The following is a 27,136-nucleotide window of genomic DNA, read 5'->3' as shown; positions in this document are numbered from 1 at the left end:
AACCAACACTACAAGGTGAGCTACAAAACACTTTCAGGTTCAGAAAGTGAAATCCCACAAAATCATAACTCCCAAAAGAAGAAAAAGCAAATTTATCCATTTGCTTCTGAACTGCCTAAACCTGCTTTACTCAGCACCCCCTCATTACTTGATTGTGTCATTTTCAAAAGTTTTAACATTCTTCTAATGCCACAAAAGGAAAAAAGAAACAAAAACAAACCAAATCCAAAATCTGCCCATCTATAAATGTTCTGGACTTGGCTGGCAAAAGAAGCCACTTTACCAAGAGACGGAAATAGTGATTTAAGCTCAGAAAGCTCAAACAGAGTTTTGGGGTTCATTTGAATTCACAGACTCATAGAATATCAGGGTTGGAAGGGACCTCAGGAGGTCATCTAGTCCAATCCCCCGCTCAGAGCAAGACCAATCCCCAAATAAATCATCCCAAAGCTTTGTCAAGCTTAACCTTAAAAACCTCTCAGGAAGGAGATTCCACCATCTCCCTAAATAACCCACTCCAGTGCTTCACCACCCTCCTAGTGAAAAAGTTTTTCCTAATATCCAACCTAAACCTCCCCCACTGCAACTTGAGACCATTACTCCTTGTTCTGTCATCTGCTACCACTGAGAACAGTCTAAATCCATCCTCTTTGGAACCCACTTTCAGGTAGTTGAAAGCAGCTATCAAATCCCCCCTCATTCTTCTCTTCTGCAGACTAAATAATCCCAGTTTCCTCAGCCTCTCCTTATAAGTCATGTGCTCCGGCCCCCTAATCTTTTTTCAGAGTAACAGCCGTGTTAGTCTGTATTCGCAAAAAGAAAAGGAGTACTTGTGGTACCTTAGAGACTAACCAATTTATCTGAGCATAAGCTTTCGTGAGCTGCTATGCTCAAATAAATTGGTTAGTCTCTAAGGTGCCACAAGTACTCCTTTTCTTTTTGCTAATCTTTTTTGTTGCCCTCCGCTGGACTCTTTCCAATTTTTCCACATCCTTCTTGTAGTGTGGGGCCCAAATGGACAAAGTACTCCAGATGAGGCCTCACCAATGCCAAATAGAGGACAATGATCACGTCCCTCGATCTGCTGGCAATGCTCCTACTTATACAACCCAAAATGCCATTAGCCTTCTTGGCAAAGAGGGCATAATGTTGACTCATATCCAGCTTCTCGTCCACTGTAACCCCTACGTCCTTTTCTGCAGAACTGCTGCCTAGCCACTCAGTCCCTAGTCTGAAGCAGTGCATGGGATTCTTCTGTCCTAAGTGCAGGACTCTGCACTTGTCCTTGTTGAACATCATCAGATTTCTTTTGGCCCAATCCTCCAATTTGTCTAGGTCCCTCTGTATCCTATCTCTACCCTCCAGCGTATCTACCTCTCCTCCCAGTTTAGTGTCATCTGCAAACTTGCTGAGGGTGCAATCCACACCATCCTCCAGATCATTAATGAAGATATTGAACAAAACCGGCCCCAGGACCGACCCTTGGGGCACTCCGCTTGATACTGGCTGCCAACTAGACATGGACATTGATCACCACCCATTGAGCCTGACAATCTAGCCAGCTTTCTATCCACCTTATAGTCCATTCATCCAGCCCATACTTCTTTAACTTGTTGGCAAGAATACTGTGGGAGACTGTATCAAAAGCTTTGCTAAAGTCAAGAAATAACATGTCCACTGCTTTCCCCTCATCCACAGAGCCAGTTATCTTATCATAGAAGACAATTAGGTTAGTCAGGCACGACTTGCCCTTGGTGAATCCTTGCTGACAGTTCCTGATCACTTTCCTCTCCATGAAGTGCTTCAGAATAGATTCCCTGAGGACCTGCTCCCTGCCCAGCGAAAAGGGGCTGAGGACGTCACTGATAAGAGGCAGCACTTCTCTTTCCCATACTCTCTGCTCTAATCCCATGATCCCTAACATTTTATTTCTCCAGCATCCTCTGCTTCCCACATCCACCAGACCCAACCACTCAATCCCTCAGATTCCTCCCCAAAACCCATTCCTCCTGGTCCCTTCATATTTGATCCCCCGGGATCCCAGCACCTTAGGGGATTTCGAGAGGGGAAGTGTTGCCAGCCCAGGGACACTCACCCTGCAGGGACCAGCTCCAGGTAAGTGGGGGAGCCCAGCCCAGGAATATTGCTGGAAGACGCAGGGTGGGGACAGGTGCCCACAGCGAATGTGGGGCCTGGCCCAAGTATCTCTCTCCTAGTCTCCATGGAAGAGAAACCATGCCTGGGAAGGCAAGGCAAGGGTGGAACTTCATCCAGGCAGAGGGAGCTTCTGGAGGAGTTTCTCTCTCCCTTCCCCCAGCAGGTTAGCAGGAGGCAGGAAGGCCCAGAACTTCAGCAGCCAGGGCTGCAGCAGGAAGGAGGGGCTGACTGGGACTTCTCCTCCTCTTCCTGTGCTTTGCTTAGACCAGAAAAAGCCAGAGTGTCCCTGTTCAGCTCAGGATCAGCTGCTGCTGGAATCTGCCCCCAGACATGAGCAGATGGATACCTGGGAGCCAAATGCCACTGCTGTGCATGGAAATTACTAAGTGAAATTTCTACTTTGGCTAGCCCTAGTTATGGCACTGAGAGAATTTCTCTCCTGTGTGGAGGAGTCTCTGGTGTCCATTGCGGTGTTAGCTCAAACTGAAGCATTTTCCATGCTAAGGACATCTGAGAAGCCTCTTCCCTATGTGGATTTGCTGATGCTGGATGTTGTGTGAGCACCAAATGAAGTTACCCCCACATTCAAGCTCTTTCTTTTGTGAATTATCCAATTGGGAATAATGCATGAGCTCAGACTGAATCTTTCCCTGCAGTTATTGAAGCTTTTCCCACAATCCAAGTATTTATGGGTTCTCTGTCTTGCGTAGATTGTCAGATGTGAAGCGAGGTTTGATCTTCAAATCGAACTTTTTCCATAGCTGAGGAATTTGTAGATTTTGTCCCATGTGAATTCTCCGACATTTAGGAAGGTATGACCTGGGATTGAAGCTTTTCCCATCATCCAATCATTTATGGGGTTTCTCTGTTGTCTGAATTGTCTGATGTCTACTTAGGTGTGAGTTCTGACTAAAACTTTTCTCACAGTGGAGGCATTTTCACAGTTTCTTTTCCTTGTGGATTCTCCCATGCTTAATATGGCTTGCATGCTGACTGAAGCTTTTCCCACAGTCCAAACATTTATAGGGTCTCTCTCCCGTGTGCAGTCTCTCATGGGCAATAAGATTTGAGCTCCAACTGAAGCTTTTACCACAGTCCAAGCATTTATAGGGTCTCTCTCCTGTGTGGGTTCTCTGATGTACAATAAGGGCTGATGCTGCAATAAAACTTTTTCCACACTCGAGGCATTTATATGGCCTCTCTCCCATGTGGATTCTTCCATGGCTAATAAGATGTGAACTCTGACTGAAGCTTTTACCACAGTCCAAGCAATTATAGGGTTTCTCTCCTGTGTGGGTTCTCTGATGGACAATAAGGGCTGATGGTGCACTGAAAGTTTTCCCACACTCAAGGCATTTATATGGTCTCTCTCCTGTGTGCAGTCTCTGATGGGTAACAAGATTTGAGCTCCGACTGAAGCTTGCACCACACTCAAGGCATTTATAGGGTTTCTCTCCCATGTGGGTTCTCTGATGTGTAATAAGGGCTGACGGTGCAATAAAACTTTTTCCACACTCAAGGCATTTATATAGCCTCTCTCTCATGTGGATTCTTGCATGGCTAATGAGATGTGAGCTCTGACTGAAACTTTTCCCACAGTCCAAGCATTTATAGGGTTTCTCTCCTGTGTGGGTTCTCTGATGTACACTAAGGGCTGATCGTGCACGGAAACTTTTTCCACACTCAAGACATTTATAGGGTTTCTCTCCCGTGTGGGTTCTCTGATGAATGATAAGGGCTGAGGATACAGTGAAACTCTTCCCACACTGAAGGCATTTATATGGTCTCTCTCCCGTGTGGATTCTGCTATGGCAAATAAGGCCTGAGACATTACTGAAGCTTTTCCCACACTCAAGGCATTTATAGGGTCTCTCTCCCGTGTGCAGTCTCCCATGGTTAATAAGATTTGAGCTCCCACTAAAGCTTTTACCACAGTCCAAGCATTTATAGGGTTTCTTTCCTTTGTGATTTGTCAGCTGGGCTTTGCTTTCCTTGGAATCCTTGCCTCCTCTCCCACTTTCAATGGATTCATCCACTTGCTTCCTTTGGCAATTTCCCAGCTTCCTTTCTGACCTGTGCCAATTACTCCAGGGTTTTCTCTGTTCCAAGCATTGGAAAAAATTCCCATCTGCTTTTCTAACTGTGCTCCCTTGCAGTTCCACTGGCTCAGGACATTCCTGTTGTGGATTCCCCTCCTCATTCTCACTCATTGTCTCATCACCTGCTGGGGGAGAGAGAGAATCCAGGCAGAAGTCATTGCCTGGGCTGGTAGAAAATACAGAAAGGGAAATAGCAAAGAGGGAAAACATAATGTAATAGCTGTTGGAAGACTAAGAATTTGGATTATGCCTCCACATCCCATCCAAACACTGACAGGGAAGTGAAGTCACGGAGAAAAATCCTGACAGCTAACAGGGTGGATGGGAAGCCATGAGTGATATCTGCCATGATGAATGACACCTGCCGACCACAGCCTAATCTGGGTGGGATGAGACAGAACTGAGGGTGCTCATACCAGATTTTTGGGATTTTTAGGTTTTTCCTTCTTTTGCAAGATAGTTTCTGTGTCAGTGTCACTGACTCCTCACCTCCGTGGGTGCCTCTTGAGAGCTTCGTTTCTTTGGAGGCCTGAAGATCTGGGACCCACGGCTCTTCCCCTGCTTCCAGACAGGCGATCAGGTCAGGTTTGGGAATGGGAAGTCCTGCTCAGGGGGTGAAATCAGGCATAATCAGAGTGCACTGATGATTGGTGGAGTATTTGTCACAAAGGATACATCTTGAGTTTAAACTGACCCATGAATTGCTGGGGGGTTGTGGGATCTGAATGGATGGGAACATGGTCTCTGAGCCCCGTTGGGAGAGGTCAATGTCTGGGGGAAGGGGAGTTGTCACACCCTCATTAGGAGTGTTCAGGATCTGTGTGCTCTAGGGAACTTGCTGAGGCACAAACAGCTCTGGTGTTAAACCCCTGGATATGTCTAAAAGTCCAGAGGCCAGTGCCCTCCCCACACATGGAGCTATTTCCAAGAAGGGAGGTGAACAGAGATCCTGTGTATGAGTGAGAAATAATGCAGATAGGATAATACACTGCTCCTGCCCCTGTGAAAGCTGGAGGGATGGGGATGAATTAGCATGTTCATTAGGTCCATGACTCCCCTATACCATTGGAGGGGGTATGGAGGTGAATGGCTCTCTTACACAGGAGCTGTGGACTATGAGACCCAGTCCCCTCTAATGTAACTGACTAGGGAAGAACCTGACCAGGTGCAGAAATGCTGGCCCCAGGGCTTCAAATAACTGAGGGGACAGGAATCCTTACCCAGCAAGGTCATAGTCTCATAATTCTCCTGCATGACGTCCCTGTAGAGGGCTCTCTGACCGGGGTCCAGCAGAGCCCCCTGCCCCTCCGTGAAATACACAGCCACATCCTCAAAGGTCACCGGCATCTGAAACAACAGGTGCTTCCCACTCAGTACCTGCTGCCCCAGCCACAATCCCACTATTCATGTGGGAAGCAGCACACAAATAGGACAGCTCTGGGAGGGCCAGAGGAGCAGAATCCCATCCTCACCCTGCTCAGAGTGGCCAGGAGGCTCCAGGGAACAGAGAGAAGGTGAGAGCTCCTTGTCCCTCCCAGAAGAGGGAGGACAGCAGGGTCTTCTCATTTACCACACACCTGCTGCCTACAGGCTGATGTGGGAAGCAGAGCTATGTGCAGGGAACAGGGACAGGAATCCCAGCACCCTCCCTTTGTATTTCACCACAGTCTCTGCCTAGTGGTCTGTTTTCCCAGCCCTGACCAGGGAGTTGTTTCCTGTTTCAGAAATGGGGAAATGTTCACTCCCTCCCCCACTGGCCTGTTCATAAATCAGGCCTTAGGCTGAGCATGTCCAAGCAGCTTTAGCACACCCTGTCCCCCTCCCTGCCTCACCCTTTGTATTTCCTGCCCCTCCCTCTCCACAACAACCCTCCCCAGCAGCTCCCCCAAAAATCCCATACCTGAGCTGGCTCCACCATAGCCATTTCCCTTCCCCGTCCCCTAGGAAAATGGGATGATCTGGAGCAACACGTTGTCCTTATTCTGAAGCCTGTCAGGGTGAGAAGGGGAATTTTCTGAATAGCGTTAGTCCATTTCACACCCCAATTCCCCCCAGACTCTTACCCTGCAGACAGACAGGCTAGACTCTGTGATGCAGAGCAAACCCTCAGTGACATTATTACAACACAGGCCTGACCCCTTCCATGGGGACTAAACCCAGAAGATACTTTTAAACACTCCCAGTAACAGAGTCTCTGAGCCAAGCAGTGGAAAAGAGCAGAATCAAAGGAGCTACTTCAGTGATCCCCCCTGACACTGTCCCCAAGGCAGCACATTCCCCCAGCAGCATGGGGACTAGGTAGAGGCAGGAACTGGCTTTTCCTCTCTCTGCTCCTCACCTTCTTCTAATTAAAGTCAATCTGCCCTGGGGTGCAGCATGAAATGGAGCTAGGCAGGGCTGGGAGCCGGGAACCTTTCCCCCCCACTTATTGCTCTTGCTGCCCCTTCCAGTCTCTTCCCTTTCCCTTCTGCATGGAAGAACTGGTTTCTGTCCTGCCATTCCTGTGAGTTTTCTCTCTAATAGCTACTGCCAGGGCTAGCAGGTGTGTGACAGGATGTATCAAGGGCAGCAGATCTGGGACTCGCAGACAGCTGGGAGAAGAGATGGGGAGAGGAGGGGCCATTTGTGCAGAGTCACTTTCCTGTCCATCCCCAGCACTTTACCTCAGGTCTCTCTCATCACTTGGAGTCTCCAGCAGAACCTGGGGCTGCCCTAGGGGCTGGTTTCAGCCACAGGAGAAAGTCCCCCCTTGACTGGGCACACAGGGGCTTTAATGATGGTCTATCCCAGCACAGACCGTGCTCCCAGATTACAATGGAGGCAGCAGCATCTGCCCCAGGAAGCCCAGCTAGCTCTAGGGCTCTACTAAACAGAGCACAGAGATTGACACCGGCCTCCTCTGCCTTAGCAATTATCAGAGCCCTCTAGTGGGGGGTGCAAATGACAGAGCCTCCCTGTGCTGCCCCTGCAGCCCCCAGAGACAGTCAGACCGATGCTAATCTCATTTGCCCATCTGGACTCACACTGGAACCAGAGAACCAGTTCAAACTGGAATTTTGTACTGGAACCAGAACTGAACCATAATTTTTATTTACTGACTGAACTGAACTTAAAAAAAAGTGGGTGGGGGAGAGGGGACCAGTTAAAATAAAGATTCAGCATAATTTTAAGCTCAATATAAAAAAAAATTCAGTGATCTGAATTTCTCATTTTAATTTTAAGAGAAGAAACTAACTAGCCAATGGGCCGGTGATGGCTCCCAGAATGGCCTGCCCCAGGATAGTGAGAAGAGAATGAGAAGAGAAGGGGGCCAGCCCACAAGCACAGAAAGGGAGAGGAGAAGCTTGGGAGCTTCCTGCACACCATGGGAGGCAGAAGGGGGGCCCAGAGGTAGAGGAACCACCTCTGAGATGCTCCCCTGGGGAGAGAAGAGTGGGGATGCTCCCTGGGCCCTGAAGTTCATAATATCTCTTCAAGCCCAAGGGCAAAGGTAATGGCTCCCCAACCTTCTCCCCTTAGACAGGCCTCCTCCTACCATGTCCACCCCCTGGGGCAGCTCCTCCCTCCCACTTGAAGCAGGGTTCATGCTCCAAACTCCCTTCCTCACTGAAGCCAGCTGCAGGGCCCACTCCCAAACCCCCGCCCACCCCTCCGGCACTGTCTGATGCCCACGTCCACCACCCCCCGAACACCCTCCCCCCACTATCAGAGGACGACAAAGTCAAGGCAAAATTTCATTACACCAGAACATGGAAGAAGATGGAAATGCTTCCGTCAGAAGTAATGATGTCATAAAATCTGTCAGACATGTCTGAAATCGGAAGATGCATTGGAACTTCTTCTGAAAGCTTTTGAAATCTCTAAAAAGGAAGTGATATTTGGACGAAGGAAAGCCCAGAAAAGGATTGGGCCAATTCTTGATTCATTTGCAGATGAGCCATTTCTCAGTAAGAACAAACTACTGGGAACATCCAGAAAATGTCTTGCCCAAGCTGAATCAATTAGCAAAAAATATACTGGCAGTTACAGCAACACGAGTGAGTGTTGAAAGAAAATTTCCAGGCCTCAAATGTATCCTTTCACTGCAGAGGTCCAATATGGCAAAGCAAATGTTGAAAGATGTTATTTTAGGTTGTTCAGCCAAATCGTTCATTTAAAAAATTGTGTTTATTTGACAACAAAAAAATTCAGGAAAATTCATGTAAAAAGTTAAAGTTAAAAAATAAATAAATAGCCAAAAATCAAAACAGTTTCCATTTTAAGTTGCAGCTCTCTTTTTTTAATTTACCTCCACTAAGATTGAAATAAGATTTAAACAGGTAACTGAAGTTTTATTTTTGTTTCTTTGGGTGGCTAGAACCAGAAATGAACCCAAATACAATGAATGGAACTGAATCTGAACCAACCCAAAATAAATACCAGTTGGATTCCTTGCCTGCTGTCGCCAAAATCCTGCACAGAAATCAGAGCAGGACGCTGTTGAGTCCTGTCAACTCCAAGCATTTAACATGCAGGAATCAGATCCCCAAATAATGAGATTGTCTTAAAAAGATCCAAGAATAAATTGGGAGCAGGGTTTACATGTGCATGCGGGGGGAGCGAATTTCCCTTGTAAATACTGAGCCCTTAGGGTTAAATCCCCTCTCCACCGCCCACTGCTTGTTTAACCATTTCTGGGGGGAAAGATTCCCCACCAGCTGCTGGGCTGGGCAGGGCAAGGCAGCCCTCCCCCCTACCCCATGGATTGGGGGAGCTGCCATTGTATCTCTCACCATCCCGCTCCCTTCTCCGACCCTCTGGCTCTCCCTTCCCCAGCCAGTCTCCACTTGCTCTCATAGTCGCCCTTCAGCCACCCCACAGCCCCCCCTTTCCTTCTTTCTCCCCACAGAGTTTTCCTCTGTTCCAGCTCTGTTCCTCTGAGCCCCAGAATCCTCCCCCTGCCCCCTGATTCCTGCGTATTCCCTCAGCCTCCCTTCAGCAGCCCCACATCCCCATGGTCCCTCCCGCACTCCCCTCACACATCCCTCTTCAGCCCCCCTCCTGCTCCCATGCCTCATCCCTGTTCACCTCTAACAGGGAATCGCAGCCAGCTCCGCTGGGAGCAGCCTGGGGCCAAACCCTCCCCCTGCAGCCAGGATGGCACCGGGGGGCACCTCTCCCTGGGGGGATGGGCAGGTCTCTCTTACCTTCCCTCCAAGCGGTGCCCTCCCCGGGAGCAGGGGCTGGGGCCTGGGAAGGGGGGTCCTGGCCAGGCTGGGGTCTCTGCACCGGGGGGAGGCTCCTGGGAGCAGCGGGAATGTTACTGCTGGAGATTCCCCTCTCCCGGCTGCAGCCAGGGCCCCGGGGTCCCCAGCAGCAGCCGCCGGGGCTCGGGGATCTTGCAAGGAGCGTGGGCTCCTCACAAAGCCCCAGAGTCACTGCAGCGAGAGCGAGTCACTTCCGGCTGTGGGCCTGAGTGACCCCAGCGATCGCTCCCAGGGCCGCATCCCAGCTGCTCCTGGGTCCTAGCGATCAAGGGATTGCACTGAAGCCCCCTGCCCCAGACCCTGCCTCCTGAGGGGTCCACGTCCCATGGGCACAGGCAGCCTCTTTCGGCATTAACGGAGCGTCCTGCATAGAAGCCACCATGTCAGTGAGCAGAAAGGAAACGTCCAGGTGTCGGGGAGGGGGGAGAAGAGTTGTTTCTATGGAGACTGGGGATTGGTGCAGAGAGTCCCTAATTTCATCAAGGGCAAGGGGGTGTTGGATCTTCTGGGTCCTAGAGAGGCTGCCTAGAGGCCGGAGCAGCTGGGGACACGTTTCTCAAGTTGCAGTGGGGGAGGTTTAGATTGGATATTAGGAAAAACTTTTTCACTATGAGGGTGGTGAAACACTGGAATGCGTTACCTAGGGAGGTGGTAGAATCTCCTTCCTTAGAGGTTTTTAAGGTCAGGCTTGACAAAGCCCTGGCTGGGATGATTTAACTGGGAATTGGTCCTGCTTTGAGCAGGGGGTTGGACTAGATGACCTTCTGGGGTCCCTTCCAACCCTGATATTCTATGATTCTATGATTCTCAGGGCACCCCACCCTAGACAAAGGAATGTAATTTCCCTCCCCGCCTTCCCCTGCAGTTACTGCCATAGGACTTTGAAAGACCATGAGAATGTATTTACATCTCGCTTGCACAGACCCATCAAGCTAACCAGGGTTGGAGCGACCCCATCAATTGCACCAGAGGGGGCTGGAACTAAACGATTTGTATTTTAGCAGACACAGGTCCTGTGGGGGAGAAAGCAGCAAGACAGGGCCCTCAAGACAGATGGGACAGGTCCTGTGTTAATGAGCACTGCAGTGTGTGATCCTCTCATTAAAGATTATATAGCAAGGCACAGACACAAGGGGGCTGAATTAACAGGGCCTAGACATCCTTGATTCTGACAATGCCTAACTGAGACTGCTCAACTTTGCACCCTTAAAAATAGGTTTTTACTGTAATATTTTGAGGGTAAGGTTGATATAGATCCCCTCCAGTTTTCCTGCTCCACCATATGATTATTTAATATGCAGATATTCTACCCTCCAATCTTGCCCCCTTTCTCACCAATCAAATATTGCTGCACAGATTTCCCCTTTTCTTCACTTGTTGCATTTTACTGCAGTCCCCTTGAGATGCTGATAATTTTCTCGCTGGATTACTACTATAATCTCTGCATAAAGATTGTGTTTTTTCTTTAAATACTCACTTGATATGAAACCTTTCAAATACAGGTATTGCTTTTTTCCTGTGTACTTAGCCAATTTGTGTCATTCTTAGATTTTCCCACTATAAACTCTCTACAGTCACAGATTTGTTCTGTCTCTAACTGCTGAATAATGAAAGCGTTCCTCAGTTTGGGAGGAGAATTACTGCCCTGAGTAATTGCTACAGACGGGGGTGTAGTAGAGAAAGAGCCTGGAGAAGTGGGCTTGGAGCAAGATCTCAGGCCTGAACCAGAGGCTGTGAACCCAAGTCAGGCCATGTATTAAAGCAGATGCTCACAAGTTCACTGCCCTGTACGTAAACTTGGCAAAGTTGCTGCTGCTGTACCAGGCACTAGAGATTTACATAGATATATCCGAGATAGGACAGATACATCCCAGTCTAGTACAAGAGAGGATGGTTTGACAAACAATGGATAGGGATGTTTTGTCTAAGATATCAGGAAGAAGGCAAGGAAATGGACAGCTGTTATGACACATGTAAGGAGGGGCATAAGTTGTGTATTCTAGTTGTTTGTTTCAGTCTATAAATTTCGAGGCACTTTGCCTTAATTCTTTGTTCAGCCACTGACTGAGCTATTCCTGGATACTAGGCACTCGTGTGTCAGTGTACCTGTAACAGCAGAGCCAGGGCGCTGGGACTGTGCCTAGAGGGCAAAAAACATGGCCCAGTGCCTTTGTCACTGAACCAGGCCTGTGGTTGTTCTTGACAAGTAACATCGAAGACTGCTGAATGAGCAGTCTCCCTTATCTGCTATTAATAATAACCAAGGGCAGAAGCACCAGGCAGCCTGAGCAGCGTTATGAAGGCAACAATGTTACAGCCTTCAGAACTTTGCAACACTAAGTAATCCTATCGAGGTCTGCTGAACAAGCTATCTGAGCAGAGCTGGACAGCACACTGAAAGAACACACAAGCAGGGCCGGTGCAATCACTAGGCGAACCAGGCAGTAGCCTAGGGCGCCAAGTGGTTGGGGGAGGCGATGGAGCAGAGGTAAGCTGGGGTGAGGGGAGGGCCGCCTGCAGCAAGTAACGGGGGGCAGTGCACAGGGGAACCGCCCGCCGCCCCAGCTCACCTCTACTCCGTCTCCTCCCCTGAGCACCGCCCTGCTCTGCTTCTCTCCCTTTCAGGCTTGTGTGCCAAACAGCTGATGGGCGCCGCACACCTGAGAGGCGGGAGAAGCGGCGGCGTGCTCGGGGAGCAGGCGGAGTAGAGGTGAGCTGGGGCGGGGAGCTACCTCGGAGGGGCTCCCTGGGCCAAGGGGGAGGCAGCAGCGGCGGGGAGCTGCCCCGGGGGGGCGCCTCAGGGTGGAGGGGGGGCGGGGAGCTGCCAGAGGGGCGGGGGGCAGCACGAGGTGGAAGTTTCACCTAGGGCGTGAAACCTCATTGCACCAGCCCTGTACACAAGGGTGGCACTAGGAGTGGAGTTGTTGGGACTGTAGCCATGCCAAAATTTGCCTTAGCCCCCCATGCCCACCCCTCCAATTGAAAAGATCAAAGCAGCCACTGCTCTCTGGCTGCCCAGCTCTGAAGACAGAGCAGAGAGAGCGGCAGCTGCTAATGGCGGCTATAGGGGCTGGTACATACAACCTACCTCAACCCCCCCCCCCCCCACAGGGGTTGGGGAGAGCATGCAGAAGACCTTGGAAAGATGAAGTCAGGTGTCTTTTTCAGGTATCTGTTTTTGTGGGGGTTGGGTTGGGTTGTTTTTTGTTTTTGGCAAAATTGCGAGAAATGATGTTCTCTTTTGCTCCAAAGCATGGTTTGTTGACTGTTGGGAGTCTGAGTGTCGCTTAGGGTGTGAGAGGTCCTGGGTTGTCCTGATGGCTGGAATTCTTTCCGGCCAGGGTGTCCCCCCAAATGTACCCCACGGGGGTAAAGCTCCCCAGCACAAGCCACATAGCAAGGCTTAATAGTTGAGCTGTAGTGGAGGGTGGTAAGGCTTTCTTGTTGGTACGCCCAGGAAGGGGTGAGGCTTAAGGGGCGGCCTCTGGAGGTGGAGGCTGAGAGGTCCCTGGGGCCGATCCGCGCACCAGGCAGAGGCACACATGTGCCCCAACCCCAAAGGCCAGAATGGAGCATCCAGCTCAGCCAGAAAAGAGCAGCAGGATCTGGGGGTACCTGGACCCCATCCATCCACCTGTCAGGGTCAGCCCCCCAAGTCAAGAAGGGTGCACCCAGATCAGCCAGAAAGGAGAACTCTTGCAGCTTTCCTTTTGGTTTTCATCTACCCAGTTTTCCCCTTATTGTCATCGAGGGCTCAAAGTATCCCTTCGTGGGAAGCGAAGACGCAGGCACTGGATTCTGCCTAGTGGGAGCCAACCGCACACACAACACAGACTGTTGCCTAGGGTACTGTGGCACTCTAGGAGTGCCATTTCCACATGGTTAAATTTTACACCTAGATTTGGCTGTTGGCTTTTGGCCCAAAATTCTGAGGCCTGCAGCAATGGCTAAATGTGGCTTGTTGGTCTAGGGGGTCTGATTCTCGCTTCGGGTGCCCGAGGGCCCTGCTGCAACTCCCAGACTAGCCCGCCCTATGGGTGTGTTTGCTGCTGTACCTTCCCATTCACAGGCCCCTTCTGCCTGGGTGTGTGGCTGGTTGTTTGGTTTTGGAAACTCCTGTGGAATGCAACTATCCTTAGAGTTCCAAAAGAATTTGTGGGACGAGGGCACAAGTCTCCTTTTGGGTGCAAGAGATCCCCGCTTCAAGTTTCGTCCAAGCCCTTGCCAAGGCAATGGTTGCAGCTGACTTTTTAGGTTTTTTGCCTGTGTTTTTCTCCAACATCCTGTGGAGGGAGAGCTGTATTAAGGTCTAAATTGGATTTGTTGGTCAAGGTGTATCATTCTCACCTCGGGTGGGAGAGAGTGCAGAGAAGACCTTGGAAAGATGAAGTCAGGTGCAGTACATTTTCAGGTGCCTGTTGTTGTGGGGGTTGGGTTGGGTTGTTTTTGCTTTTTGGCAAAATTGCGAGAAATGATGTTCGCTTTTGCTCCAAAGCATGGTTTGTTGGCTGTTGGGAGTCCGGGTGACGCTTAGGGTATGAGAGGTCCTGGGGTCAAGTACCTGACAATCCCTCTCCAAAGGGTGCATTTGCTGCTGTCCCTTTGTTTGTTTTCCCTACTTTTGCCTGGGTTTTTCTCCCAAATAGTGCGGCGTGAGAGCTGCATTAGGGTGTGTCAAGGTTCCTTCCCCACTCTGAACTCTAGGGTACAGATGTGGGGACCTGCATGAAAACCTCCTAAGCTTACTTTTACCAGCTTAGGTTAAAACTTCCCCAAGGTACAAATTATTTTACCCTTTGCCCTTGGATTTCCACTGCCACCACCAAACTTTATCTGGGTTCCTGAAAAAATGGAGTTTGGATACGTCTTTCCCCCCAAAATCCTCCCAACCCTTGCACCCCACTTCCTGGGGAAGGTTTGTTAAAAATCCTCACCAATTTGCATCGGTGACCACAGACCCAAACCCTTGGATCTTAGAACAATGAAAAAGCATTCAGTTTCCTTACAAGAAGACTTTTAATAGAAGTAAAAAGAAAAGAATCACCTCTGTAAAATGAGGATGGTGAATACCTTACAGGGTAATTAGATTCAAAACATAGAGAATCCCTCTAGGCAAAACCTTAAGTTACAAAAAAGACACACAGACAGGAATATTCATTCTATTCAGCACAGCTATTTCCTCAGCCATTTAAAGAAATCATGATCTAACACATACCTAGCTAGATTACTTACTAAATTCTACCTAAATTCTAAGACTCCATTCCTGTTCTGTCCCCAGCAAAAGCATCATACAGACAGACACAGACCCTTTGTTTTTCTCCCTCCTCCCAACTTTTGAAAGTATCTTGTCTCCTCATTGGTCATTTTGGTCAGGTGCCAGCAAGGTTACCTTTAGCTTCTTAACCCTTTACAGGTGAGAGGATTTTTCCTCTGGCCAGGAGGGATTTTAAAGGGGTTTACCCTTCCCTTTATATTTATGACAGGGTGTGAAGCCGGTTTGGTGCTCCAGGGGTGTGAGAGACGATGGAGATGACCTTGGAAAGGTGAAGTTCGGCACAATACTTTACAAGTTTTCTGGCTAGAGTGGCCTGTTCTTTCTGCCAAAATTCTAAGGCACACCGAGTGTGTCCCTTGTGAGGGAGGTTTGTTGGTCTTGGGGTAGGTGTGACACTCTGTTTTTGGGGTAATACCCTACACCCCCATGTTCATCCTTATAATATAATTGTGTGCTATGCAATGGAAGTTTTGTCACTTTGGGTGTCTTTGGAAGGATCATGATGCACTTAGCATTGGCCCTGTGTCCCCCTTCCCCCCCCCCTTTCCCGGGCTGGGGGGGGCCTGTGTCCCCCTTCCCCCCCCACTTTCCCGGGCTGGGTGGCGGGGCCTGTGTCCCCCTTCCCCCCCCACTTTCCCGGGCTGGGTGGCGGGGCCTGTGTCCCCCTTCCCCCCCACTTTCCCGGGCTGGGTGGCGGGGCCTGTGTCCCCCTTCCCCCCCCCCTTTCCTGGGCTGGGGGGGGCCTGTGTCCCCCTTCCCCCCCCTTTCCTGGGCTGGGGGGGGGCCTGTGTCCCCCTTCCCCCTTCCCCCCCCTTTCCCGGGCTGGGGGGGGGCCTGTGTCCCCCTTCCCCCTTCCCCCCCCTTTCCCGGGCTGGGGGGGGCCTGTGTCCCCCTTCCCCCTTCCCCCCCCCCTTTCCCGGGCTGGGGGGGGCCTGTGTCCCCCTTCCCCCTTCCCCCCCCTTTCCCGGGCTGGGGGGGGGCCTGTGTCCCCCTTCCCCCCCCGTTTCCCGGGCTGGGTGGGGGGGCCTGTATCCCCCTTCCCCCCCCCCTTTCCTGGGCTGGGGGGGGCCTGTGTCCCCCTTCCCCCTTCCCCCCCCCTTTCCTGGGCTGGGGGGGGGCCTGTGTCCCCCTTCCCCTTTCCCCCCCCCTTTCCCGGGCTGGGTGGGGGGGGCCTGTGTCCCCCTTCCCCTTTCCCCCCCCCCTTTCCCGGGCTGGGTGGGGGGGGCCTGTGTCCCCTTCCCCTTTTCCCCCCCCCTTTCCCGGGCTGGGTGGGGGGGCCTGTGTCCCCTTTCCCCCCCTCTTTCCTGGGTTGTGGGGGGGGCCCTGTGTCCCCCTTGCCCCCCTTTCCTGGGCTGGGGGGGCCCTGTGTCCCCTTTCCCCCTTCCCCTCTTTCCCGGGCAGGTGGGGGGGGCTCTCTGTCGCCCTCCCCCTTCCCCCCCTTTCCTGGGCTGGGGGGGCCCTGTGTCCCCCTTCCCCCCTTTCCTGGGCTGGGGGGACCCTCTGTCCCCCCTCCCCCTTCCCCCCCATTCCCGGTCTGGGGGGGCCCTGTGTCCCCCTTCCCCCCTTTCCTGGGCTGGGGGGGCCCTCTGTCCCCCCTCTGTCCCCCTTCCCCCCCTTTCCCCGGCTGGGGGGGCCCTCTGTCCCCCCTTTCCCTTCCCCCCCTTTCCTGGGCTGGGGGGGGCCCTCTGTCCCCCTTCCCCCCTCCCCTCGGGCTGGGGTGGGCGTGGGGCCTCTCGGGCCCCCTTCCCCCTCCTCTCCTTGTGCTGGGGGGCCCCTCCATCCCCTTTCCCCCCCTCCCCTCCCCTCTCTCCTAGGGCTGGAGGGCCCCTCCGTCCCCCCTCGTCCCTTCCCCCTTCCCACCCTCCTCGGGCTGGGCCTGTCTGGTGACTCCCCCCCCACCCCCTGTCTGCTCGCTGTGGATGGGGCACCTGTGTGGAGCATGGAGCTACCTGGGCCCTTTCCCTCCCATCGCCCCAAGCCAGTTCGGGGGGAGGTCATCAGCGCACTCTTGCTCCTTGTACCCCCAACCGTGGTTTCCCACGGGCATCCTCCCCCTGCCTGCGTTCCCAATGAACAAGGGGGAAGGAAAGGGCCACTCCCACAATTTCCCCGCCCCTCCCCCCATGGGGGAAGTTTTGGACATGAAGTTTTAATGGTTCTGTTGCCCACTGGGTGGGCACTTGGCCTTAGAAAATTACTGAAGTGGAAATCGATAAGTTGATTAAAATTGATCATTTCAATTGAGGCGTTGGACTTGGTGATTTAATTGCCTTGATTTTACTCAATCCATCCTGGTTCTCTCCCCCGCCCACCAACTCCCCACTCCTGTTAGGATTCTCGACTTGCTCTCGATTGCGGGAGGTATGTGTGGGGAGGGAGGGTTTTTTCCTCCTGTCAACCCCAGCTGGGTGCCTGTCACGCGGGGGTGGTGCGCGGCGGGTGGGGTCCGTGGCAGATCAGGTCTCTGAAGCCCTGGGGGGTGGAGGGGCCGATGGTGTTTAAGGGGGTTCAATCATCATGGCACAGCCTCTGGCTGGGGGTTGGGCTGCTGGGCAGGGAACGAGAAACCACAAATTGTGCCCCACCCCCCACTGACCTGTCCTGCTGGGTCCCTCTCGACTTTCAGATCGGCCGGAGAGTCCGGAGCAGGGTGTGCGGGGAGCCAGGGCCAGGACCCCCACCCCAGCTTGGCTTCGCTGCTGCTGAATCGGACCCAGTCACAGAGAGGAGCCGACCCCAGCCCAGCGTCTCCAGCAGCGTGTGCAGCCCGAGCGTCGCTGAGAGAGACGATGGGGCCAGCACCTGGACCTGCTGGGAGCGAAGAGCCGCTGCAGGAGTGGCCTGCTGAGGGCAAGGGACACCTGGAGACTGGAGGAGAGCCAGGTAATGGGGTGTCGCTGCTGGGAACAGGCTGGAGAGAGACACTGAGGCTGCCCAACATGGGGCCAGGCTCTCAGTGGCAGCAGCCAGTGCCCAGCAATGCCCCGTCTGTGGGCAGCAGGGACTGGATCACCCCCAGGGGCTCTCAGGGCACCGATCCCTGGCTCACAGCTGCTGTCTGGCGCACACAGCGGTGGCTGTGGGGCTGTGCAGGGTTTTCCTGGGCTGGGTGTGTCAGACCCCCTGTGACAGCCCTGGCCCATCTCTGCCTGGTTCGTTCTCCCCCCTTCTGCTGTGTATGGCCAGTGTGAGACCCCAGTGTGCGGGGACAGGGGCACTCGGCAGTGTGGGCCCAGCCAGCGCTCGGCAGGGGGCAGAATGGGGGTGGGGATGGTGGGGGGGCAGTTGGAGCAACTGCCACCAGGACATGCGGGTCCTTATCTCTGTGCCCCTGAGCTCACCAGGCCTCCTGGCAGCCTGGCTGGGAGTGCCCAGGGGAGGGCACTGGGCTGAGAGGAAGGAGGGGCTGTTCTGCCAGCCCCAGCCGGCCTGACCCTCCGGGCTCCTCTCCCAGAGCGTCTGAGGGAAGGAGCAATCGACAGAACGGTGCATGTTCGAGTCCAGTGGCTCTCAGCCTTTCCAGACGACTGTCGCCCTGTCAGGAGGCTGATTTGTCTTGCACTCTCCTAAGTTTCATCTCACTTAAAAAAACTACTTGCTTCCAAAATCGGACATAAAAATACAAAAGTGTCACAGCCACTTTTCTGGAAAAATTGCTGACTCTCTCATTGTTGCGTATTTAATTATGAAATAGATCAATTGGACTATCAACGCTGTACCTTTCCGTGTATAGTCTTTCGAGCAGTATAAACGAGTCATTGTCTGTATGAAATTTTAGCTTGTACTGACTTAGTGCTTTTTATGTAGCCTGTCGTAACACGAGGCAAATCTCTCAATGAGTTGATGTGCCCCGTGGAAGACCTCTGCTTACCCCCAGGGGTACACGAACCGGTGGGTGAGAACCACTGTTCTAAGGCAGCTCCAGCCCTGGTGCTGTCGGGGAGACGTGTCCTTGTGGCCCTGCCTGACGAGTCTTTCTGTTTCAGACCCTCATCGTAATTGCAGAGATGTTCCCCTCGTTGGCGGGTGGCGGGTCTTGCTCGCACCACGTGTCGCTGTCTCATTCTCAGTGTGGAGACCTAAGCTTCCGTCACCTGAACCGGGGCCCGTTGCTGGATCGGATACCGAGGGAAATGCTACTATTTCTCTGAGGCCGAAAGGAACTGGACCTGCAGCCTGACCCACTGCTCTGCGCTCAGCGCCTCCCTGGCTGAGATCAACAGTGAGCAGGAAATGGTGAGAGATGCTCGAATTGCAACGTTCTGGTCTTGGCTCAGCAGCTGCTGCAGGAGAACCTGGGCTCGAGGAGCAGCTCTGAGTAAATGAGCTTCCAGTTGCTGAATGCCAGGCCTGGCTGGCTGGCCCGGGGCACCTCTAGTGTCCGTGTCTGACTGCAGGGATCACTCACTGTCAGCCCTCTCAAAAGGAGACCACCCCTCTCGAGGGCAAGGCTGGCTTGAGTGTCTTCTGGGTGGCGTGGGGCCAAAGGGGTACTGAGATCCCAGATTGACTTGAAGAGCCAGTGCTCTTGGGTAGCCAGATGAGAATGGGGGGGGGGCTCCTCTTAGCCCTGGCCCCTTCTGACTGAGGATTTGGTGGCTCTTCTCTCATCCCTGGCCCTTCCCAGCACACCTTATTGAGATCAGCTGGGCTCTTTCCTTCCCCTTCCCCTGTGATGGGCAGGGGAGCTCAGCTGTTCTGTAAGGCGAGGCGAGGTTTGGGATAGGAAAGTTAATACTGAATTACCCAGAGCTGGGCAAGAGGGAGGCGAAAATCCCCAGCCGTTCCCTGAAAACAGAGTCCTTCAGTGTATCCCTGTGAGTCTCTGGTGCACAGAGCCTGTGCTCTGACCCCACCTCTCCCTCTGCTGTTTTTAGGCTTTCGTGCTGCGCTATAAAGGCAGATTTGACCACTGGATTGGCCTCCGGAGGGACCCTGGGCAGCTCTGGAAATGGGCCAATGGCACCAAATTCAACAACCTGTAAGTCTTCTGTGAATTCCCTGGGCTTTGGGTCCCTGGCGTCTGAGATAGCGAGTTCAGGCCGACGCACCAGTCAGTGCTATGTACTCTGTGTATTAGTGATGGGTGGAAGCAAGTGTTGTCTGCTGGGAGACTGGCCAAAGCTTTCAGATCTGTCTGGCTTTAGTGGGGCCATCTGCGTTAAAGATGCCTGATAGTCACAAATGCTGAGTGCCTGGGGCTGCCATGAGAAGTGGGGTACAGTAGAGATGGCCCAGACGACATCCCAAGAGGGATTTCAGTGGGATGTGGATGTGATCAAATAACCAAACCCCAGTTGAGCCGATAGCAGGGTTTGACCCTGGACCATCAGCACTGAAAGAACGGCAGAGTAGGTCACGCTGGCGGGGGAGTGGCACTACATGTCCAGGAAAGCATAGAGTAAAGAACAGTAAAAATCTTAAACGAACCCAACTGTATCCTAGCATCTCTAAAGAATAGGAATTCCACACTTGAAGAATAAGAATCTAGCAGCAGGAATATACAACTGACCAGGATGGTGACTTTGAAATTCACTGAGATTAGAGAGGCTACAAAAGCAGAAAACCCAATAATAATGGGGGTTTTCAACTATCCCCATATGATTAGAGATATGGAACAGCTTCCATATGAGGGGAGACGACTAAGGGGGGGATATAGGAGGTCTATAAAATCATGAGTGGGGTCAAAGTGAAGAGGGAAGTGTTATTTACGCCTTCACGTAACGCAAGACCTAGCAGTCACACAATTAAATGAATAGGCAGCAGGTCTGACACAAACAAAAGGAAGTATTTCTTCACACAACACAGTCAACCTGTGGAGCTTGTTGCCAGGGGATGTTGTGAAGGCCAAGAGTATAACTCTGTTCAAACAAGAAGTAGATAAGTTCACAGAGGATAGCTCGACCAGTTCCTATCAGCCAGGATGGTCAGGGATGCAACCCCATGCTCTGAGTGTCCATATACATCTGACTGCCAGAAGCTGGGTGTGAATGGGATGGATCACTCAATACTGACCCTGTTCTGTTCATTCCCTCGGAAGCACCTACCACTGGCCAGTATCGGAGGACAGGACACTGGGCTAGATGGGCCATTGGTCTGACCTATGTGGCCAGTCTTATGTACTTACAGCTGAATGGCGTTTTCAAAAAAGCCCTTTGCGATTGATGGGAAGCTGGAAAATGTGCCCCGAGGAGGCTTAGGAAACAAGTCCGTTGATGACCTGTTGTTTGATCCCAGTCAGATATTTTCACATATTCCAGCAAGGATGCCGTGATGTCGGCAGCAGTCTGTTTTTGTGATTGCCTCATGAGCCCATCTATTAGCCGGCCTGTTTGGGGTCTGTCCACACCGCAGCTGGCACCATGCCATTGCAGAGAAACTAAATGAATTCTTTGCAGCAGTCTTCATGGCTGAGCATGTGAGGGAGATTCCCAAACCTGAGCCGTCCTTTTTAGGTGACAAATCTGAGGAACTGTCCCAGATTGAGGTGTCATTAGAGGAGGTTTGGAACAATTGAGAAACTAAACAGTAACAAGTCACCAGGACCAGGAACTCAAATGTGAAATTGCAGGACTACTCACTGTAGTCTGTAACCTATCATTTACATCCGCTTCTGTACTCGATGACTGGAGGATAGCTAATGTGACGCCAATTTACCGGAACTGGGTAAACAGGCATCTCAGTGGGGTGTTAACCCTGAAATCTGCCACCCTGCGGGTGCCCACCCCAGCAGAAGGCTCTGGGTGCATTATTGCCATCTCCTCAGAGCTCGTCTGGGGTGATGCTGGTGGGGGAGCCACCCACAGCCATCTGCTCAGGTGGCTGTGGGCTGGGTTCTCCCTTCTCTGGGACAGATCTCACCCCGAGCCAGAGGCTGGTGGCCTGAGGGCAGGGAGATCCCGGCCTGCCCAAAGAGTAGTGCTGGGCCTCCTCCCAGCCCAGCACATGACTACTGTGAGTAGCCAGGATGGGACCATGGGGCAGGATTTGCCTGTGGGCCTGGATCCCACCCTGTTCCCAGGTGGGAAGCGCTGGCCTCCAGCTCTCACGGGAAGCTCTGTGTGAGTGGCTGGGGTCACCCCATGGCCACTGGGTTTGTGCTGCTGGCATTTCACTCCAGCCGCCCCCTGCAATTCAGCCTGTCCTGACAGGCCTCTGGCCTGAGAGCTGATGTAAACTGTCCATGGAGCCCTGGACCCAGCTCTTCTGTGCGGCATTACGGCTGCTCCTCGCCACGCTGAGAGTCACCTGGAACCTGCGCCCAGGGCAGTTTGGGTGGGTTGGGCCTGCAGGGGCCCATCCAGACCCAGCTGGGTGTGTGTGGGGGGGAGAGTAGGACCTGGGTTAATACCCACCCAGCATAAATGGTCCATGGAGGTCAGGTGATCTTCGAACCTCTCCTGGCCTTGCTGCCCCACTGCCCCCTTTCTATCTGGGGCCTGTGGCAGGTGCAGGAAGGGGAATCGTGAGGGGCTGTGAGTGCAGCAGCTCCCTGCACTGTGCGACAGTGTCTCTCCCTGCCTGTGACTGATGGGAAATGTCCAGCTCCTACCTGACACCAGCTCCCTGGCTTCTCTCTTGCAGGTTTCCGATAGGAGGAGACTGCACGTATCTGAACGGTGTGAGTGCGGTCAGCAGCTTGCGATGCAGCAGTGAGAGACACTAGATCTGCACCAAACCCGATGCATTTACACAGGCACAGGAGGCTGCAGTGGAAGGGGGCTGGTAACAACAGTATTATAGAATCTAGCCCTGGAAAAGCCTAACTGTGATTTCTTGTGACCATCACATCTGAGCAATTCCAGAATATCGGGGAATGCTCTGTGCATCACTGGGTTACTTCCCTGTCTGGCCATCCGTGTATTGTGTGCCTGATGTTGGATGTCTCTTTCCACACTGAGCTAGGTGCAAAATTAGATTACAAAATCCACAAAAAAGGAAATCTACAGGAAGAAACTTACAGCAGGGGGCTGTGTGTGTGTCCATCTGTGGTGTTTAAGCATAAAGACAAAGGATCAGTCTGATCTCTCTCGGTGTGCAGAGACATACTAGATCCTTCCCCTCGGAGACAAACTGACGGTATGCATGTCTCCTAAAAGAAGGGTCCGAGCCTGCCTGGCTGTACAGTGCTGCAAGGATTTCGGGTGAGCTGTACTTGGTTAGACAGGAGAATACCTTGTTAGTTCAGTCTAGGCTCTAGAACACATGTTATGACTTTGTTATATGTAACCATTTGTTTCCAACACTTTCACTCGACTCTTGGCTTTGTTGAACTGAGGCGTGATTTCTCTGTGAGCCTATGGCAGCGCTGTGTGTTAAGTGGAGCAGTGATCTGAGCTGGAGCTGGTAAGCTGGGGCTGAGGATGTTACTGTTCCTTTGGAAATAGTGAACCTGTGAATACTACCGGTGCCCAGGGGACCAGGGACTGGACGCTCCAGACAGATTCCCAAAGGACTTGAGGGCAGAGTGGGCCTATTGCTACCCTGCAGTGACGGCAGGCCCAGCAGCGAGTGCGTGTGGCCAGTGGAGTTGGGAAGCTGACCCCTGGCAGGCACAGACAAGGCTCCCTCAGGCAAAGGGCAGGTGGTGGCGAGGTGCCTCCCAGCCCTGGGTACCCAGGTACATTGCAGGATATTAACTTACTGCAGGTTTGGGGCAGTTAGAAATGACACCCCAAGGCCCCAGCCCAGTGAGGAGGACCGAGGAGAGGAACTGTGACTGCGCGGGGCACCTGAGTCCCAGCCCCGCCCAGAGTTCTGCTCTGCCTAAAGCCCCAGTCCCGCCCCGTGAGTAGGGCTTTACCAAATTCATGACCATGAAAAATGCATCACAGCCTGTGAAATCTGGTCTCCCCTGTGAAATCTGGCTCGGCGGGGGAGGAGGGGAATATGTCACAGTACTGCCACCCTTACGTCTACCCTGCCTTCAGAGCTGGGCGGCCAGAGAGCAGCAGCTGCTGGTCTGGTGCCCAGCTCTGAAGGCAGCACTGCTGCCAGCAACAGTGCAGAAGTGAAGGTGGCATGGTGGGGGGGGCAACCTTATGGGGGGGTGATGCGGGCAACTGCCCCGAGCGCGGTGGTCAGGAGGGAACCCCGCCACCCGCCAGCTCCAGGCCCTTTTAACCTCTGAGTGCTGGACCCTGGAACGGGGGAGGGGCAGGGCTGGGAGCATCCCGGGCAGGGGCTCCTACCATGTGCCAGGCTCTAGCTGCAAGTTCGGGCTGGGCTGGGGAGGAACAGGACCTCGTCCCCTGCATGGGCTGCTCCCAGGGCCAGATCAGAGCCACTGCCAGGAACCTCCCCCAGCAGCAGAAACCTCCCTCCTCCGTGGCTGCCGGCCGGGAGCCCAGCTCTGAAGGTAGCACCACTGCCAGGAGCAGTGCCGAAGTCAGGGTCGCAATACCGTGACACCCCTCCCCCAATAGCCCTGAGACCCCCCCATGACCCTCTTCTGGGATGGGATCCACACAGTTACAACAGGGTGACATTTCAGATGGAAATAGCTAAAACTGAAATTTTTAAAAGACTTCTAAAAATCTCATGACCATGAAATTTACCAAACTGGATGGGTGAATTTGGTAGGGCCCTACCCAGGAAACTAAACAGGGGGTACTTCACATTACAGATACACAAATGTGGATCCTCAGTTGCACTGTTTATATCACGGCCGCTTCTTTCTGGCAGATCCATTTGAGCTCCGCGGCACACATCTCAGACAGAACCTGGCTGCCTTTTATCCACCCGCAGCTGTTCCCATCAGCAGAGCCTGAGAAGCTGCAGAGTGAGAGAGAGTTCGTGCCACTGTGGGTTCCTGTAACAAGGAAAGGCCCAGGGGTGAGTCTTTCCTCCCCCTCCCTGTACTGGGGGGCTCTGGTATTGTCCTTCATCTCTAACTTTCCTGCGGAGCATCAGTCGAGAAGACGTCCCAGGCTGTGAGATGACTTAGGGCAGTGGCTCTCAACCTTTCCAGACCACTGCACCCCTTTCAGGAGTCTGATTTGTCTTGCGTACCCCAAGTTTCACCTGACTTAAAAACGACTTGCTTAGAAAATCAGACCTAAAAATACAAATGTTGCCACAGCCACTATTACTGAAAAATGGCTGACTCTCATTTGTACCATACAATTATAAAATAAATCCATTGGAAATAAGTTTTGTACTTATATATCCGTGTATAGCATAGAGAACAGTTTAAACAAGTCAGTGTCTGTCTGAAATTTTAGTTTGCACTGACTTCGCTAGTGCTTTTTATGTAGCCCGTTGTAAAACTAGGCCAAGATCTAGATGAGTTGACCTACTCCTTGGAAGACCTCTGTGTACCCCAGGGATACCTGTACCCCTGCTTGAGACCCACAGAGTTAGGGGGTCTGGAGCAAGGACCATACGAGGCTGAATCCCATGGGGTGGGTGACCTGGTACTTGTTCATTGGAAGCGCCACCTTGATCTCCTACATCTCAGCTTTCCTTTAAAAATGAAGTCTGATGGGTGAGAGGAAACCTGCACCGTGCGACCTGGGTAACGGGACAGCTGCAGGGAGCTGAGGACTCGGGACAGCTGCAGGGAGCTGAGGACTTGTCCAGATGAACGGTTAGGGCTGGATTCACAAAGAGACTTAAGAGGCTAAAGGCCACTTCAGACACCTCCGTCCCAGAACCACATCCCCCTGGGATTCACCAAACCCCAGCTCACCTGTCACCAAATCCTGGAAGCGCCTGAACTTGCTTGGTGCCTCAATTTTCTGAGTCAAAGTTTAAGAGGTGTGCGCCCCGAGCACCTGTGCTGCTCCCTCCCTCTAGGCTGCTGGCTGCCTAAGCCCCAGTACGATCCAGGAGCCAGTCTCCGCCTGACTTGCCTTGGGGCCCCAAGCCAGTGGGCATGTTCAAAGGACCCGTACCAGCTTGGGCCCCACAGGTGAGCGTCCACAGACTGGCAGCAAGGAGCATGCAGCCGATGAATGCATCCGATGAAGTGAGCTGTAGCTCACGAAAGCTTATGCTCAAATAAATTGGTTAGTCTCTAAGGTGCCACAAGTCCTCCTTTTCTTTTTGCGCATACAGACTAACACGGCTGCTACTCTGAAACCAGAGAGGAGCAAGCGCTTCCTGGTAACATTTAGCCCAGGGGTTCTGGCACTCACCTGGAAAGTAGGAGACCCCAACTCAAGTCCCCCTTGTAGCTGGGTAGGAGAAGGGATTTGAACAAGCATCTCTCACCTCTTAGGAGTAGGCTCACGCCACTGAGCTAGGGGACAGTCTGAGGTGGTGGTGGTGGGGGTCCCTTATTCTCTCCTGTTAACCCTGTTCCAGACTCGGGATAAAGAGTGATTGGAGCAGAGAGACTAACTGTCACCTCGGGGCATGATGCAGAGAGATGATTTCTAGCCCCCACATTTCACTTCTAAAAGGGGAACCACAAAACCATGTGGATGCTTGTTGGATGGAAATTGCACAGAGCTGTCACCAGGGTCAAATGTCTCCTAGTATCACGGACACGACTTAAAAACAGCATGAGAGGCTTGGACAAGGGGCTTGTCTACATTCACAGCGCTGCAGTGAAGACGCTACCTATGCTGACCAGAGTGCTTCTCCCATCAGCGGAGCCAATCCCCCTCCCCAAGGGCGATAGCTATGGGGACAGGAGAAGCGCTCCCCTCAGTGTAGTGCTGTCTACACTGGGGGTGAGGTCAGGATACCTGCTTCGCTTCGGGGGTGGATTTTTCACACCCTTGAGCAACATAGTTAGACCGCCATAAGTCTGTAATGTAGACCGGGTCTAAGGGCAGGTCTACACTACCCGCCGGAAATGCAGGTAGCGATCTATCTATTGGGGGTTAATTTATCACGTCTAGTCTAGACGCCATAAATCGAACCCCGAGCGCTCTCCCGTCGACTCCGGTACTCCAGCGCCATGAGAGGTGCAGGCGGAGTGGATGGGGGAGCGCCGTGAAGATGCCAAGGTAAGTCGAGCTAGATACGTCCACTTCAGCTATGCTAGTCTCCTAGCTGAAGTTGCATAGCTTAGATCGATCCCCCCACACACACACACCCAGTGTAGACCAGGGCTAAGTGTGTACCCCAAATAAAAAAAGACAGGAGGAGGACCAAAAAAATGCTATCCTGGCTAAACAGCAGAGTAATGGAGGCCATTAGAGGCAAAAAGCATCCTTGAAAAACTGGAAGTCTAAACCTAATGAGGAAACTAGGACAGAGCACAAACTCCAGCAAGTAAATTGTAAAGTATAAGGAGGCAGGGCAAGGAAGAGTTTGAGAAGCAACTTCCTAAAGATGTTTCCACGGTAAACATCTGATGAAGTGAGCTGTAGCTCACGAAAGCTCATGCTCAAATAAATTGGTTAGTC

At 52.6% G+C, this 27,136-nt stretch overlaps 1 protein-coding gene and 2 pseudogenes across 2 annotated transcripts; 1 reads left to right on the top strand and 2 right to left on the bottom strand.

The window, feature by feature from the left end:
* Positions 1-923: 923 nt before the first annotated feature.
* Positions 924-27,136, bottom strand: part of LOC140898205 (uncharacterized) — a 195,417-nt pseudogene continuing 169,204 nt past the window's right edge.
* LOC140898247 (zinc finger protein 707-like) lies at positions 4,293-9,863 on the bottom strand. 2 transcript variants are annotated; one of them, XM_073311818.1, is made up of 5 exons: positions 9,443-9,863; positions 6,157-6,245; positions 5,477-5,603; positions 4,746-4,859; positions 4,293-4,422 (listed from the first exon to the last, which is right to left on the bottom strand). In XM_073311818.1, exons 2-5 carry the CDS (start codon positions 6,178-6,180, stop codon positions 4,364-4,366), a joined length of 324 nt encoding a protein of 107 aa, XP_073167919.1. In that variant the 5' UTR covers positions 6,181-6,245; positions 9,443-9,863; the 3' UTR covers positions 4,293-4,363. The 2 variants fall into 2 exon arrangements, with proteins under 2 accessions (XP_073167919.1, XP_073167918.1); XM_073311817.1 differs by lacking the exon at positions 4,293-4,422 and having other exon boundaries at positions 4,431-4,859.
* On the top strand, positions 9,774-24,928 carry LOC140898243 (C-type lectin domain family 2 member E-like; annotated as a pseudogene).

This window comes from Lepidochelys kempii, chromosome 14 (assembly GCF_965140265.1).
Source record: "Lepidochelys kempii isolate rLepKem1 chromosome 14, rLepKem1.hap2, whole genome shotgun sequence".
NCBI classification, from domain to species: Eukaryota; Metazoa; Chordata; order Testudines; family Cheloniidae; genus Lepidochelys; species Lepidochelys kempii.
The sequence above is the reverse complement of the archived record's forward strand: the minus strand, read 5'-3'. Positions and strand labels throughout refer to the sequence as shown.

Coding starts and splice junctions, on each gene's coding strand:
- LOC140898247 (XM_073311817.1), bottom strand. CDS start 6,180: ATGGCTATGGTGGAGCCAGCTCAG. Junction 5,604..6,156: donor CTATGGTGGAGCCAGCTCAG/GTATGGGATTTT, acceptor CTGTTGTTTCAG/ATGCCGGTGACCTTTGAGGA. Junction 4,860..5,476: donor TGAGACTATGACCTTGCTGG/GTAAGGATTCCT, acceptor CCCCCTGAGCAG/GACTTCCCATTCCCAAACCT.